Source organism: Elephas maximus, chromosome 3 (assembly GCF_024166365.1).
Source record: "Elephas maximus indicus isolate mEleMax1 chromosome 3, mEleMax1 primary haplotype, whole genome shotgun sequence".
Taxonomy (NCBI): Eukaryota; Metazoa; Chordata; class Mammalia; order Proboscidea; family Elephantidae; genus Elephas; species Elephas maximus.
In genome coordinates this window covers 133,960,220-133,978,351 of record NC_064821.1, presented here as the reverse complement: position 1 = coordinate 133,978,351, position 18,132 = coordinate 133,960,220, and the positions used below count along the sequence as shown (strand labels likewise).

The 18,132-nt window shown below is 39.7% G+C and overlaps 1 protein-coding gene across 9 annotated transcripts in view; it reads left to right on the top strand.

Annotated features, from left to right (window-relative positions):
- Positions 1 to 795, top strand: part of SSX2IP (SSX family member 2 interacting protein) — a 63,488-nt gene extending 62,693 nt beyond the window's left edge. For 4 of the 9 annotated variants that reach the window (XM_049879644.1, XM_049879637.1, XM_049879639.1 and 1 more), the window contains one exon: positions 173 to 794. In XM_049879644.1, the coding sequence (XP_049735601.1) occupies positions 173 to 347 (175 nt within the window). In that variant the 3' untranslated portion in view covers positions 348 to 794. Of the gene's footprint in view, positions 1 to 172 lie in introns of all 9 variants that reach the window. The other 5 variants (XM_049879646.1, XM_049879642.1, XM_049879640.1 and 2 more) reach the window with 3 other exon arrangements.
- Positions 796 to 18,132: the final 17,337 nt, after the last annotated feature.

The following is an 18,132-nucleotide window of genomic DNA, read 5'->3' as shown; positions in this document are numbered from 1 at the left end:
GGATTGATTGATGGGTAGAATTTGAAACACTTCTCTTTAATATCCTTGACTGGTGTGTCATGAAAATTTACTTAGTACAAGTCAAAAAACTGATCAGACTTTAGACATTTAGACAGATCCGAAGTATAAAATTAAGAGGAGATAATAAGATCTACTTTTCTTTTCCCAACAGTTTAAGCAATGTACTGAATATAACTCCTGCAGAAACTAAACCACATCAGGTTGGAAGAGAATGTCTAAATCAGACGTGGAGCGTGGCGTCCAGACCTGGGTCACAGGAGGGTGGCTGCGGTGGATGCTCCTTGGCCTGCACAAATTCTCATGTGGATAAAGATGACTTACCTTAGGCATGTGGACCGGAATTTTCTTCATTCATATGTTCATAAACTCTTACATCTAAGCTGAAACAGGGTGTGTCATAAAGTCAGTCATCTCTAATAATTTAAGAAAGCTGGTCTGAGTTGTTTGTTTGGACTTCCCTGTCCTCCCCCAAAGAGCTTAAATGTTAAATCTATTTAAAAGGATATAAAAGCTTTGGATATGTATTTTTAGTAACAGAAGCAGCATCTGGTTCTGTGAATAAAGGAATGTATAGATGTTTGGATGAAAACAAAAGCACTAGAATGAGTTTCCTCTTACAGGTATTAAAAATAGCACTTTTAGGAAACTGATTATTGTAAATGTTTAATTTTTGTCTCAAATATAGTTGGCATTGGAAGTTTAGCCCTTTCTTGAATGTATACTGTAGATTTTTAACAAAGCAAGTTCTATATTTATTATGTTTAGTGTGATTTGAAATTACCTCTTTCATATGTTTTAAATAAAGTGAAATTTATGTATTTTTAGTATATAGATATACACGATTATGTTAAGAGATTTTAAGATTTAAAAATTTTGCATATCCATAATTATAGTATTTCATGCAAATAAAATTTTTTTAGTGATATTCTGTTTACAGATGTATTAGGGCCGTTGCCATATTACATTTAAGAATTTTTTGAACGCACCTGGGCAATAAATGTTCAGAAATTATTCCATGAAGCCAAGTACTTTAGATAACATTATAACATTATATTTTAGACATTTTTTACAGCATTAGATTTTTATTTGATAGATGTAGGGTATTATAATTTTAAAAAGGATTATGATTATAAAGTAATAGGGGCATAATAACAAAAGAACTTTTGGGGAAACAATTTAGGAATATTGGTTTAAGATATTTGGATGATAGAAGATATGAAGATACTTAAGATATTTGGATGGTCATATTTTCTTTATCAGATGGGTACCAGTACAGTAACATATGTACCAGCTAGGGCTTTGTATAGTGACCAATAATTTTTTAATAATTTTTCCAAGGTGTTTACCACTAGTGGTAGTGGAAATAGGATAATGTAAAAGCATCTGATTTTATAATCCAGATATTATGATACTCTGGAAAAACTTGTGTCAGTTCATTCTCAGAGCAGTCTTAAGCTCTTGTCTCTTGAATGTTTCTGATTGCATGTTTCTTCGTGAAAAGTATGTTGTTGCTATTAACAGTAAAAATAATAAATATAGGTGCAGGCTTTTTTCCAGCATTCTCATCACGAAGTTTTTAAGTGCCTAACCCTACTTGTCCCTGTACATAGACACCTACACAGACCCAGTCCTTGCTTGATATTGTAGTTCAGGCCGATGTGCAGTTCAGCCACTTACATACACTCACCCTCTTGTGGCTATTCCATTTAAATCCATCATATTAGGAGGGAAAAAGCCTATTTTCATCATCCATTCACTATCTATCACTCTTTGGAGTCGGGTAGCAGCAGCAGGACTGATAGGACATCATTAAGAGTATCTCATATGGCATTAATGACACTCTTCGAACAGTGACCACATTTGTTGTCTCAAAGAGCAGGCTCTTGAACAAAAAGTTAGTCACTCACTGCCTTCAGCTTGATGCATGATCCCTTGTTTACTGTTTAAAATATTAGAAATGTTACAAAATTTCATAGATATTACTACATTCCAAAGGAAGGAACACCTGGGGTATAGTTCTTCCTTTGCTACTGAACAAAAAAAGTAAAGGCAATCAGAAATTAAAAAAAAAAAAAAAAAGATACATCTGTCAAGATCAATCTTTTTCTGAGGATTTTCCATGATGCCCTTTGCCAGAATTAAGCATTCTAATTTTTAAATCTTCTACTTTGGGGAATATTATATTTCTAGAAAGCAGCATCTATTTTTTGTTCCCATTTTAAAGCTAGCTGGATTCTCATATTGGAAAGGAAAATTCCTTGAGATTTACTTTAAAATCTAAGGTACGAAAGAAGTAAAACAGCAGTCGGGGTCATTGTACTTTCAATGCTGTTGTTAGTCTGCTAGAAGTTACATGTTATACCTAACAGCTTCACTTTTGTTTTGCTGTACATTCCAACTCCAAAAAGATCCCCAAACATCCCTAAGCCTCCCAGAATGTTGGAATGGTTTTCACGCTGGAAAACACCTGACTCCACACTTAAAACTCCTAGGGTTTTGTTTCCTTCCGTTTCAGGGTATTTGCAATGTTCTTATCAATAGAACTGTGCTGCAGTCCTGCTTAGCCATGACTAGATGGTGGTGCCATAATGTACTTCAGCGCGAAAGTCGTTCTAATAATCTGACACAGATGTTTTCTTGTTTATCAATATGTAAATCTGATATTTTGTACCTGCAGGTTCGTTTTTACATGACATCCATTTTGAATTTTCAAAGCCTAAAAATGACAAAACTTGAGATAAAATTTTTTCCTACTTTTAAGTTTTGTATCTGTAATATATTATGATGAGAAACTTAATAGAAGAATCAATGATACCAGAAAGTCATGACTAAAATTTAAGTTTACAAATAAGTTTTATTTTCTTATAGAAACAGCATATTAAGTGATTAGATTTATAAGACAGTCCACAGCAAATTGTTTACCTCATGGTATAATTGAGATACTATAGCTCAGAAAGAGGTCTGTATTTCATACCTTAGCTTACCTGCATGTTTCATAGGTTTGTGGTAACATGGGTTTTTGGGGGAAAAAACATTTCCTGGTACATGATGAGAAGGAGAGCACCCTGGGACCCAGTCTTGACCACCCTCTCTGGTAAGGTGTTTGAAAGCCCCGGCACCCCCAGGGGAGGGGAGACAGAAGCTTTGCAGTGTGTGTGTGTGCTCCAAACGCTTGTGAGTTAGCAAAGTCCTTATGTGATTGCTCTGTTGTAAAAATCTTCAAAGAACGTTGCCTGGTTAATGTTAATCATGTTCTTATTTCTAAAATGGATTTAAAGTATGGGTCATGGAAATTTAGTAAATACACCTCTTCATGTGTTTTTCTGAACTTTGTTTCAACCTTTTGGTCATTTTTAAAGGGCCTACTCTGTGTCAGGGGTAACAACATTCTAGTTACTGAGGATGGAAGACAAAAAAGCACATTCCCTGCCATTGAGAACGTCCAGGTCAAGTGGAAGAGCGGCTATAAAACCTAAATTGTAATAAACTACGGTGAATGCTATTCCAACATTCAGTCTGTTAATAAAACTTGGAGTGATGGTTCTGCTCCAGGACCACATATCCATTTCGTAACAGTGATGTGGCTAGGCTTCCAGTTAAAAGTCTTGGCATCGTTTTCTGTGGGATGTACTGTATGGTAATGTTACCAGTTTATTTTGCTGTTTTTTTGTGTTGTACAGTCAAAATATCCTTGACCTCCAAAGCGGTATAGGATTTCCTCTCCCACGAGAACATTTAAAAAAACCATCTGTGAAAATGTAGGTGAGGATAATGAGAGGTTATTTTAGTCCTTTTTCTAAATACAGTGTCTTTTCAGGTGTATGCAAATTAAAGTGGAGTGGATATGGATTAAATTATTCATAGGAAACCTTGACTGGTTGAGATTTAAAAACAAAAATTTGTTAAACATTTGTTTACAAGTAACTGATTTCAGAGGCTTCATGAGGGACTGTAATGCTAGTAACACATACGACCCTAGTAAAGATTCACCTCAATATTCATATTTAAGATTCAGAAATAGTACCTAGCGTAATGCCTAACACATTGTAAGTACATCATATTTGTTAATCAGAAATATAAAATACTATGAAACTTAGCACATTTCTTCATTAGTGTGAATAAACTATAAATTTTAGGTTAGAATCCTTAAGCTTTTTCAAGAATAGGAACTGTATTTTATGACTGTTGGGGGTTTTGGTTTTGCATTGCTAACCCTACCAGCTTGGTTCTTTGCACAGAGTGTTTGGATAGAGTAAGTAACAAACAATCACAATGGCTGAAAACAAAAGTTTAATACTTGCTTATGAAATGTCCAGTGTGGGTGGATTAGGCATTCTGCCTCCATCTTTAGCTATGGCTTCTGGAACACATGGCCCTAATGTTGCGAAATTGGGGGGAGAGCAGGCTAGTGGATGGTGCAGACCTGGAAGAGACATTCCTCCCCACCTACATGGCTCTGGCCAGAGCCTAGGCCCATGGCCCCCCCCCAACTGCAGACAAGGCTAGGAGGGAGAGAACCTGGAGCTGCTTGCTGAACACTGCCAGTCAGCCTGCCACATGGTGTCATTGACGCTTGATATTTTGTCCTGTCAGTTATTTTAAAAAGTAGTAAAACTTATCACTGTGTGCAAGGAATTTATCGTTGATGATTAAAGCTTCTGTTCTTGGAAGGAATGTATTTAAAGCTTCTCTTACAAGCCTAACCTTTTCATAATAAGTTTCAAAATGTTCAAATGATAGTTTTACACATGTAGTTATTAAAATATATCACAGTGTACAGAATGCCCACTTTTTTTTAATAACCCTGCGAGAGAGTATTACTCTTCGCAGTAAAGAGTTGGTAATGGACTCAGATGTTAAGTGACAAGCCCAAGGTCACATAGCTAAGAAGCCATAAAACTGGGTCTTAAACCCGCCCCCCCCCCCAAAAAAAACCAAGATCTGCCTAAATTCCCAACTCCGTACTGCTACACTTCCTTCTGGTATGACGTAAGTGAAATTGTTCAATTCTTAGCCCACTAACTACCACCTTACAATCTATACCAAAGGTATTGATCATTTATTTGGTCTGTGTGCAAGGCTCACACTTTTGTGAATGGTTGGCCCTGGTAATCCTATTCAGGGCTGGACCTCCACCTTTTTAAGATTAAGGTATTAAGGATCTAATTGGAATAGCTAATTCATTAGCAAATTAACAAGACCATTGAGTAATTCCAAGCAGACCGCCACCTCCTCCCTCCCACCTGAACAGCCTGCTTTTCCTCCCTGCACGTACAGACTGCACTGCTGCCTTTTTACTCTTGGCTACGTTAGTGTGTGCCATGTCCCTCTGCACCATTCACAGCGACTGGAAGTATTGTTTTGTCCAAAGGTCCAGTTTCTTTTTGCAAATATTTCATTATGAGGAATGAAGAGGTGGTTTGAATAATGTATATACCATTACACGACTAGAGAAAGAATAGTTACTTGCAAGGCAGAAGTTTTCTAGTTCCCCTGCTGCATCTGCCTTTAGATACTCAGTTTCCTTGTTTCTGACCTAGGCAGTTTCATTCCTGGTTACAGTGCTGCTTAAAGCAAACCATACTCCAGCCCAGCACCTTGGTTAGAAAAAGAACCTTTTGCATATTCCCTAAAACCCTTAGACTGATATCCTAGAACCAGCCCTTTGTATCAGATTCTATTATGTGTGATACTAAACTGAGGACTAGTTGGTATCCCTAGGTTCAGACTCTGCTAGTTCTTAGCCGTAACAGCCTGTCTTCTGTTAAGCCAACTAGTCGTCTGTTAACCCTAGTTATTACTTGATTATAATGTTGTAAAGGGAGCCCCTGAGTGGCGCAAATGGTTAAGCACTTGACTACTAACTGAAAGCTAGGCAGTTTGAACCTGCCCAGAGGCACCTCAGAAGAAAGGCCTGGTGGTCTGCTTCCAAAAGGTCACAGCCTTGAAAACCCTCTGGAGTGCAGTTCTACTCTGACACACATGAGGTTGCTATCAGTTGGAATCAACTCCACGGTAACTGATTGACAAATTGCACTGCATATCTTGAGCTTTTTTCTTGTGCAATTCTCAGCCCAGAACTGACTCCTCAGAATAACCTTTTGTCCTAATTTTTGATAAGTGAAGAGGGTCAATCATACGCATTTATTTTGTCACCCAGGCTGTAATGCCTGTGTGGAATACAATCATTACAGTATGTTACTTAGCCTCTTTTAGCCTTTTCTTCACTAATTCATGTTGGGCTTTTTTGTTAATTTATTCCTTCTAAGCAAAGAAGTGTTAAATAATAGAATATTATAGATTATTTTATCTCAGCGATACCAAACTTTTCCAAACATGTAAATACAGTTCTCTAGATTCTAAGTTTAATGCTCCAAAGAAAAATAGAAATCCAACAACTAGCCACACAAAGCCTTGGCACATATCTTCATTCTAAAGATCTTAAAGAAATAGAGAGTTTTAACTGGAATTTGAAAATTCAGCCTTCATCCTTCTGAAGCACTATTGCTTATTTTTTATCAAGGGCAAAGATCTGAGGAAACTACTTGTAAGTGCTTTAAATTCTTTTATAAGAAACAAAGACTGGTTAGTCACAGAGGAAGACCCTGGCCTTGGCAGCGAGATATTAGAAAGGGGTGTATGTTCCCGGAGACAGTTACTCATGGCCTGGCTTCCGTGAAAAACCTGGAGGCACATTCCTGTTGATCTGTTTTTCTGGACTTGGGGACCTCCTGTTTTGCAGACCCCAAAACACTCCTTAACTGGGATTCAGTAATTATAACTACAGTGACTAATATATTCTCCAAACTGAGACACTTTTGATAGTGAAAGGGGAAGCTATTCACAATTAGGCCTGTACTACAGGTGTAAACTGGGATGAATGGTCACCTGTGTATGGCTGAAGGTCTGCTCCAAGTGATCCACTCTCACTTGGGTTTTGATTGTTGAACTTTAATCCACCCAAAACTACATTCCTCTATTTGTATCTCTAGATACAGTTTCTAAAAGATGGAATCAACTTTTGGTCTATCCAAATATCTAGTCAGTTCTGCTAAAATGTTTGTTTTATAAATGTAGCACAAAAATGAAAATTTGCTCCAGTGCAATTGGTATATTTAGGAACAATTTGAGTTAATGTGAATTTTTCATTTGCTTATGCATGATTTCTGTGAGAAGCGAATGCAGAAAACCTGAGCTAAGTATTAATACACAAAACATACACATGCACGCACCTCAAACATCTACCAGGTAATGTCAGTTTACCACGTCTTATTAGCAACACTCACTGACATCTGGCATTACAACTTTCTTTGCAATTTCACGTAATGCTCCTTCCACTACTTCACAGTAACAAGCTGCAAACCTTCCACAAGCAAATTTAATGTCTCTTTCAAGGTCAAGTGGCATAGTTTTTTTTTTTTTTTTTTTTACCATCGAGTTGATTCTGACTCAGCGACTCTATAGAACAGTAGAGCTGCTCTGTAGGGTTTCCTAGCCTGTAATCTTTACAGAAGGACCTCTGGTGGCGCAGTGGTTAAGCTCTTCACTGCTGACTCCAAGAGGTTGGTGGTTCGAACCCACCAGCCACGCCCCAGGAGAAAGATGTTGGCAGTCTGCTTCCATCAAGATTTACAGCCTTGAGTTGGACTCGATGGCAATGGGTTAATCCATAATAGCAGATCACCAGATCTTGGCTGGTGGGTTCCAACCACTGACCTTTCAGTTAGCAGCCATGCACTTAGCTACTGCATACCACCAGGGCTCTTTATAGTAGTTACATATTTCTTAACCACTTAACGGAGCCCTAGTGGCACAGTGATTAAGAGCTTGGCTGCTAACCAAAAGGTTGACAGTTTGAATCTGCCAGCCGCCCCTTGGAAACCCTATGGAGCAGTTCTACTCTGTCCTATAAGGTTGCTGTGATTTGGAATCAACTCGAAGGCAACAGGTTTTGGTTAACCACTTAACATATAAAACTGCTACCCCCATTTTTATTAAGTTTCTGTCTTTTTTTGAGTCATTAGCAAGTGGTGTGCTCCTGATCCCATTTTTCCCATAAGCCCTTTGGGGTGTTTTGTGCACGTGCAATTTTGCATAACATGATTTTTAGAAATGCGTATGTCACGTGATAGCAGATCTAGAGCAGCCTTTTATCTCCCCATTTATAATACTCTGACTGCTGGATTGCCTCAAAACTCTATGCCAGCTTAACCTGCACATCTACCTCACAATCAAACTTATTTTGGGGCAGAAATTTTTCAAGTTTCAAGTGGCTATCTAAAATACATTGAGGCCCTGTTGCATGCCAGGTACTGTACTAAGCAATTTCTTTTACTTCTCCCAACAACTCTATGTTGTTGTTAGGTGCCGTCAAGTCGGTTCCGACTCATAGCGACCCTATGCACAATGGAACGAAACACCACCCGGTCCTGAGCCATCCTTACAACCATTGTTATGCTTGAGCTCATTGTTGCAGTCCACCTTGTTGAGGGTCTTCCTCTTTTCCGCTGACCCTGTACTCCTTCTCCAGGGACTGATCCCTCCTGACAACATGTCCAAAGTCTGTAAGATGCAGCCTCAGCATCCTTGCTTCTAAAGAGCATTCAGGTTGTACTTCTTGTAAGACAGATTTGCTCGTTCTTTTGGCAGTCCATGGTATATCCAATATTCTTCGCCGACACCAAAATTCAAAGATGTCAATTCTTTGGTCTTCCTTATAAATTGTCCAGCTTTCACATGCATATGATGTGATTGAAAATACCATGGTGACATGGAACCAGGGATGTCATTGCAAAGGCATAACAACTCTATAGGTAGGAGCTATTGTTAGGCTCAATTTATGGAAAAGGAAACCACAGCACAAAAAGGTAAAATAACTTGCCCAACATCACACAGCTAACGTGGTGGACCTGGCATTTGAATCAGGGCATTCTGACTCTAGGACCTCTTCAACACAACCACTCTGCTAAACTACCTAGTGCTATCTGAATACAGGATGACACATTGCGGGGGGTTGACTTTTGGGGCTTACTTTCCATGGTGGAGCTATTAGAATACAATATTGCATAAAAATGGGCCAAGGATTCATATTTAAATTATGACATTCTCTCCTTAACTTGATGAAAACTTCTATTTTCCTTTAATATCAACGTAAATATTCTTACCTCTATAAAAAGGAGCCTTGGTGGCACAGTGATGAAAGCGCTTGGCTGCTTACCGAAAGGTCAGTGGTTCAAAACCACTCCATGGAAGAGAAGACCTGGCTATCTCCTCCCATGAAGAACACAGCCTAGAGAACCCTATGGGGCAGTTCTAGTGTGTCCTATGGGGTTACTATGAGTCAGAATTGACTCCATGGCACACAACAGCAAGAACACCACCTCTATAAAGCCTTCCCTGATTGCGCAGGCAGGAATTTACTTCTCTGTACCCTTAGAAGTGTGCTTCCTTTTATCCCATTCATGAAATGCTTATTGAGCACCCATTAGGACTAGTATGCTAGGTGCTAGGGCTGTAACATTGAATGTGACTTGGTTGTTGTCTTCAAGAAATTAACAATCTAGTAGGGAAAAAAAATAACTGAACAATTTAAGGAAATTGGGAAAGTTTATGGTAGAAGTATCAGAGTGCTCAGAAGAGCAGAGAAGAAGGAACACCATTTTAGACTGGGGAGTGGGGCATCAGAGAGGACGCTTGAGCTAAATTTTGAAGTGTAGTTACTGCAGGTAGAGGGAACAGTACAGGCCAGAGATATGAAACCACATGGGCTCTGGGGAAGCTAAAACAGTCATGTATGGCTGGAGCGAAGGACCCCTGGTGCTGCAGTGGTTAAACACTCTGCTGCTAACTGAAAGGTCAGTGGTTCAAATCCACCAGCCACAGCAGTCTGCTTCTGTAAAGATTAACCAAAACCGTTGCCATGGAGTCGATTCTGACTCACAGTGACCCTCTAGGACAGAGCAGAACTGCCCCATAGAGTTTCCAAGGAGTGCCTGGCGGATTCAAACTGCCCACCTTTTGGTTATCAGCTGTAGTAGCTCTTAACCACTATGCCACAGGGTGTCCTCTGTGAAGATTACAGAGGTTGTAATCTTCAACCTCTGAAATTATAACTCCTGAAACCTTATGGGGCAGTTCTACACTGCCTTACAGGGTCGCTATGAGTCCAGTCAACTTGATGGCAATGGATTTGGTTTGGTTTCGTTTATGGCTGAATTGAAGGGTGTGGGAGACTAGTTGGAGGGGCAGGCAGGGGCCAGGCTAAACGGGTTTTAGCTACATAAGATTTTCAATTTATTCTGAAAGCTTAGTGATGCTACTGAATAATTTAAGGACAAATATGACACAAGAAGACCTTTCCCTCTCATTATAGCACCATGAGCATTTCTCTATTGAAGCATTTATTACAAATGCCTCAATTGTGCGTACTTCTGTCATAGCAGTTGTCACAGTTCTAATTTGCAGGTGGAAGCAATATGGAGAATTTCTGGAAGGAAAGCAAAAAGGAAATGAGAGTTGGTTGCAGTAATCCAAGTAAAAAGTGACTGAGAGGAGGGGATGGATTTAGTGGTGAAATCTAGCTAGATGTTGGGGTTAAGTGAAATAATCTAGGGTGATTTTTGGCTATGGCAATGGTGGATGATAAGATATAAGGAAGAATAGCTTCAGAGGATTGTGTAGGAAAAGGTTAACTCAGCAAGTCTGGGTTGCTTAAAGTTGCACATTCCAAGAAGAGCCTGTCTTCAGAAATGGCTCTTGGCCAGCTCCTGGAAGATAACCTTTGAGCCCTTGGAATATTCTGCCTGACAGGAGTGTTTTTGTATGCCTGAGGCCTTCAACCATGCTGTACCAGTTGTGACCAGATAAGTTTATCCTAACAATGTGGTGATACCTGTTTTTGCCCTTGGAGGGCTAGAGTCTAAGTAGTTGAGGTCAGTTATATGAGCCTGCATGCCTAGGTGACTGACCCCAATAAGAGTCCGGGACACCAAGGCTTGAGTGAGATTCCATGTTTGGCAACACTTTAGTGCATCCCTGCGCGACTATACCGAGAAGGAACACTTTGAAGCTTGCGCCTGGTTTCTCCTGGACATCGCCTTATATCCCTTTCCTCTTTTGTCGTACCAGGGTGTGAGGCTGCCAACAAAAGACATATACCACACTCTACTAGTGCATGCATGAACGCTTTACTCACATGGAGAAGTGTCAGAGAGAGATGAGCTTTCCTAGTGGTCTCCCACGGCCAGTGGGTCCCTGTGTGGCTGGTGCAGGGTAGATGTTCTACATTCACCCTTCTTGTGCCATAGTCAAGAAACCCCATTCCCTCCCCACCAGGAACAGATATCAGATATAGAAGTGGGGTTGGCCAGGTGCCATATGGTGCTCGGGCATGTGCAAAAGACAATTAGTGTGTGCCCAGAATGGGGAAGGCCTTTCCAATATGGAAAAAGAACTGGGGGAGAGAGAGAGATCTGATTCCCAGCCTCCTTATCAGAGAATGTTCTGGGCTGAAGGCCTTTACTTAGGTGCCCCAGATAGGAGGCATAGAAGCAGACAGTTCCCCCAACACCTTTACTGGTTTTAATCTGTATTCCTTCACTTTAACAAATTGTAACTGTGAGTCTAACAGCTTTTTTGAGTCCTGTGAGTCACAGGGAATGATTGAGCCTAAGGGAAGTCTTAGGGACCTGACACCGGGATGATGAGTTGTTCTGGACATGTTCAAATTAGGATCTCTGAGACATCCAAGGAAACCCTGGTAGCATAGTGGTTAAGAGCTATGGCTGCTAACCAAAAAGGTTGGCAGTTCAAATCCACCAGGAGCTCCTCGGAAACTATGGGGCAGTTCTACTCTGTCCTATAGGGTCGCTATGAGTCAGAATCAACTCAACGGCAGTGGGTTATATGGGAGACATCCAAGTTCATGTATTCAGTAGTCAACAGGATATACGGATCTGGAGCTCAACAGAGAACTGGGCTAGATATTGAGATCTGAGAGTCAACATGTGACAGCTGAAGCTACGGGCATAGACAAGGTCACTGAGAAGAGTGAATAGAATTAGAAGCAGAGGTAGAGCTTTGGAGATCTGGCATTTAAAAGGCAGGTGAAGCATGGACTCTATGGAGTGAATAGACATAAAGTTGAGAGGAAACATCAAGAAGTTTTCATCAGCCATCTTTGAATGGGGAGAATTTCAAGGAGTTCAAATGTTACAATGACAACTGAGATAAGGACAGAAAAACACTGGCAATATCGAGGGCATCCGTAACTTTAAGCAGGATCCCTCTGCATTTCCTCAGTTGATCTAATCAATATTTCTTGTGCACCTACTGTGTGCTGAGCCCCCAAGAGTTCAGTATACTAAGGAGACATCCAGATTATTGATTTTTCCTTAAGAGGATATCTACAATGACAGAATACAGGGGAACACCTCACGCACTTTTGAGAATGGGAGTGGTGGTTGTGTGCCCTGAGCTAAGTCTTACAGGCTGAGTAGCAGTGAAAAATGTAGGGGTGGGGAAGGGCATTCCAGGCTGGTGCGTGTAAGGCACCATAAGCAGTTGGTGGGTAGCATAAAGGGCAAAGCAAGAGGAACCAGAGATGAGGCTGGCAAGAAAGCCTGGAGTCTGATTCCTGAACGGGAGCTTGGACATTATCCCGAAGGCATATCCTGGAGGCACTGAAGGGTGAAACACAAAGAAAACAGTGAGAATCACACTTTAAATAATAAATCACCCTGGCTGTTCTGAGGTGAATGACCTAAGGTAGACGGAGCCAGGCAGGAAGGGCTGCAGGAGACCAAAGCAGTAATCCTCGGGACTGGGTGTGTGGGTGTGAAATTATGTTACGTATAATTACTTTTTTTTTTTTTTTTTTATAATTACTACTTTTATAATTACTGTATGGGTTTACTTGTCTCCTTAAATGCACCACAGGTCCCGGAGAAAAGCTTGCTGCTGTTAACTGTGACTGAGTTGGCCCTTGACTCATGGCGACCCCATGCACAACAGAATGTAGTGCTACCTGAGTAAGGATATTCATACTTTTATAAATTTCTTCTTTCCAGGCTGAGCACTTGGCTTACAATGGACCATTCGGGAAAATCTCTTTTTCTAGTCTGGGATGTTCTGACTTATGCTAATTTTTCAGGAAACTGAAAAGGAGACTCTATTGAAAATTATTTTCAGAGTTGAGAAACATTCTAGGACTCAATACACTGCTCTATTAAAAATCAAGTCTTTTACTGTCATGCATATAACTGAGTCTGAACTTTTGGAAGAAATAATTTCTTTAATGAATTGGTCTGGATTTTTATTCATCCCTATTAATATTATTAATATCAATAAATGGACATGGCATTAGCATTAACCAGGTATCTCCCATGGAAATTAATTTTAGTAATGGGTAAATTATTCTGTGAGCAATAACCAAGACCTGACTTCTGGCAAACCCCCTTGATGGGTCTGCACGGCTACCATTGGTGGTGTCTCTCAGCAGCCCAGGCAGCATTCCAGGTGGATATGAGCCTATGGGGAAATCCTTGGGCTTCCTGTGGCAAGCCAGGAGAGAGCATGCCAGCAGCACCCAGATGTATAACGCTACACTCTGACAGAGGTAGCTCATAATTGGCAATGCAGGGTAGTAGTCATATCTAGGCCAAGTTTCTACTGGCAGCAAGAGTCCACAGTTGGATTTGACATTTAGTCCTTAACCTGGAACCAAACAAAATGCGTTGCCATTGACTCAATTCTTAAGAAGTCAGAATAGTTTGTGTATAGTATCTCCCAGTTAGGTTATGCTAGTCTAGAAGGGCTTTCTGCATGAAATCAAATCTGAATTAGGTCTTCAAATTTAAGTTTCTCTGTACCTTTTTCTTTTTTTTTTTTATTAAAACTATAGAAAAATAACTAAAACCAAAACCAAGCCTGCTGCAGTCAAGTCAATTCTGACTCATGGCAACCCCATGTGTGACAGAGTAGAACTGCTACATTGAATTTTCTTGGCTGTAGTCTTCATGAAAGCAGATTGCCAGGCCTTTCTTTCTTTTCACTGGCTGGATGGGTTCAAACTACCAACCTTTAGGTTAGTAGTCAAGTACAAATTGTTTGCACCACCCAGCGACCTTGCAGAAAAATAATCTGGAGCTTCCTAAAATGAAGAGAAAAATAAAATAGATTTTACTCATGTGTTGGTGGTGCAGTGGGTAAAGTGATCAACTGCTAACTGATAGGTCAGAGGTTCAAAACCACCAGCCGCTGTCCGGGAGAAAGATGTGGTAATCTGCTTCCTTAAAGATTCACAGCCTTGGAAACCCTATGGGATCACTATTAGTTGGAATTGACTCAATGACAGTAGGCATATATGTTAAAAGCTCAACAAACTCTGTGACTTGTCGAAACAATGTAAGCATACGTATTCTTATCCAAAATCTTAATCTGATAGGTTAAAGTATATTTCATTAGAATGATAGAGCAAAATCGTTATTTAAAATTCCGATTGTTATTTGGTGCATCCCAAAAAGTTCAGAATTATGATTTCCACCTAGATCATAGTAGAATACACGTAAGGATGAGAAATAAAAATTTAGGATTAGACAAACATAATTCCTATCAAAATTCCAACAGTCTTTTTTCAGAAATGGAAAAACCAATCCTCAAATTCATATAGAATTGTAAGGGTCCTGAATAGCCAAAATAATCTTGAAAAAGCATAACAAAGTAGGAGGGCTCAAACTTCCCAATTTTGAAATCTACTATAAAGCTACAGTAATCAAAACAATGTGGTACTGACAGACATGTAGACTAATGGGATAGAACTGAGAGTCCGGAAATAAACCTGTACATCTATGGTCAATTAATTTTCAACAAGGGTGTCAAGTCCATTCAATGGAAAAAGAATAGTCTCTTCAACAAATGGCGTTGGGACAACGGGTTCTCCACATGCAACAGAATGAAGTTGGACCCATACTTCATGCCATATACAAAAATTAACTCAAAATGGATCAATGACCTAAATATAAGAACTAAAGTCATAAAACTTTTAGAAGAACACATAGGGGTAAAGCTTCAGGGTCTTGTTTTTGGCAATGGATTGTTAGATATGACACCAAAAGCATGAGCAACAAAAAAAAAAAAAATAGATAAATTGGATTTCATCAAAATTAAAAATTTTTGTGCATCAAAGAACATAATCAAGAAAGTGAACAAAAAATTTACAGAATGGGAGAAAATATTTGATAAGAGTTATCAAAATATCTGATAAGGATTTAATATTCAGAATATGTAAATAACTACAACTGAACAACAAAAAGATAAACAACCCAGTTAAAAAATGGGCAATGAACTTGAATAGATATTTCATTAAAGAAAATACACAAACGATCAATAAGCCCATGAAAAGATGCTCAACGTCATTAGTCATTAAACCAAAAAAACCAAACCTGTTGCCATTTGAGTCGATTCCTACTCACAGTGACCCTATAGGACAGAGTAGGACTGCCCCGTAGGGTTTCCAAGGAGAAGCTGGTGGATTCAAACCACCCACCTTTTGGTCAGCAGCTAAGCTCTTAACCACTGCGTCACCAGGGCTCCAAAAACCTGTTGCCATGGAGTTCATTCCGACTCAAAGCGACCCTATAGCACAGAGTAGAACTGCCCCATAGGGTTTCGATGAAGCAGCTGGTGGATTCGAACTGCCCATCTTTTGTTTTGCAGCCAAGCTCTTGAACACTGAGCCACCAGGGCTCCCATTAGTCATTAGGGAAATGCAGATCAAAACAACAGTAAGATACTACTTCATGTACAGTAGGATGACTATGAGCAGAAAAAAAAACTAAGTGCTAGCAAGAATGTGGAGAAATTGAAGCCCTCCTTCACTGCTGGCGGGAATATAAAATGATGCAGCCGCTGTGGAAAACAGTTTGGCAGTTTCTTAATAAGTTAAACATAAAATTACCATTTGACCCAGCAATTTCATTCCTAGGTATGTATACCCAAAATAATTGAAAGCAAGGACTCAACAGATAACTTGTCCATTGATGTTCATAGCACCATTATTCACAATAGCCAAGATGTTTGGAAACAGCCTAAATGTCCATCAACCGATGAATGGATAAACAAAATGTCACACACACACACACAAACACAAACACACACACACACACACATTATTCAACCCTAAATAGGAATGAAGTTTGATTCATGCTGTGACGTGGATGAACATTGTGAACATTACGCTGAGTGAAATAAGTCAGACCCAAAAGAACAAATACTGTATGATCCCACTTATATGAAATAGCTAGAATAGGCAAGTTCATAGAGACCAAAGTTTATTGGGGGTTACCAGGGGTAGGGTGACAGGGAGATGGGGTCTTATCGTTTAAGGGTTACTGATTTGCAATTTGGGGCAATAGAAAATTTTGGAAATACATAATGGTGAGGGTTGCACAACATCGTGGATGTAATTAATGGCACTGGAATGTACACATGAATATGGTTAACAAGGCAATTTTTTTGCTATATGTGCTTTACCACAATTAAAAAAAAATTAGGCTACAATGTTGAGTGGTTAACTGCTGCTTCATTTGTTTTGAACTAACCCTTCTTGTTGGTCTGATTCAGCTCTTCAAGCAGGGTGGGTGACTTGCCAATGAACAGCTGGGTCACAATGTCCCGTGACTCTGCCTGTGACTTGTCTGGGACCTGACCACGTAGACAGTACATGCAGTACTGTCCACATATGGAAGTTTACATTTTCTACTAGCCACATTTAAAAAGGTAAAAAGACACAGGCCAAATTAATTCTAATAATATATTTTATTTGATCCACTATATTTAAACAAGTATCATTTTAAATATTAAACAACACAGGAAGCATCAAAAGAAGATGGAAGGAATACACAGTCATTATATCAAAAAGAATTAGTCGATGGTCAACCATTTCAAGAGGTAGCATATGATCAGGAACCGATGGTACTGAAGGAAGAAGTCCAAGCTGCTCTGAAAGCATTGGCAAAAAACAAGGCTCCAGGAATTGACGGAATATCAATCGAGATGTTTCAACAAACGGATGCAGCACTGGAAATGCTTACCAATCTATGCCTAGAAATATGGAAGACAGGTTCCTGGCCAACCGACTGGAAGAGATCCATATTTATGCCTATTGCCAAGAAAGGTAATCCAACTGAACCTGGAAATTATCGAACATTATCATTAATATCATATGCAAGCAAAATTTTGCTGAAGACCATTCAAAAACGGCTGGGAACTGCCAGAAATTCAGGCTGGATTCAGAAGAGGATGTGGAACCAGGGATATCATTGCTGATGTCAGATGAATTCTGGCTGAAAGCAGAGAATACCAGAGGATGTTTACCTGTGTTTTATTGACTACGCAAAGGCATTTGACTGTGTGGATCATAACAAATTATGGATAACGTTGCGAAGAATGGGAATTCCAGAACACTTAATTGTGCTCATGAGGAACCTGTACATAGATCAAGAGGCAGTTGTTCAGACAGAACAAGGGGATACCGAGTGGTTTAAATTCAGGAAAGGTGTGTGTCAGGGTTGTATCCTTTCACCATACCTATTCAATCTGTATGCTGAGCAAATAATCCAAGAAGCTGGACTATATGAAGACTAATGGGGCATCAGAATTGAAGGAAGTCTCATTAACAACGTGCTTTATGCAAATGACACAAACTTGCTTGCTGAAAATGAAGAAGACTTGAAGCACTTACTGATGAAGTCAAAGACCACAGCCTTCAGTATGGATTACACCTCAACGTAAAGAAAACAAAAATCCTCACAACTGGACCAATAAATAACATCATGATAAATGGAGAAAAGATTGAAGTTGTCAGGGGTTTCATTTTACCTGGACCCACAATCAACACCCCTGGGAGCAGCAGTCAAGAAATCAAAAGGGGAGATTGGCTGCAAAGGACCTCTTTTTGTTAAAAAGCAAAGATTTCACCTTGAACGCTAAGGTGCTCCTGACCCAAGCCATGGTATTTTCAATTGCATCATATGCATGCAAAAGCTAGACGATGAATAAGGAAGACCGAAGAAGAATTGACGCCTTTGAAATGTGGGGCTGGAGAAGAATATT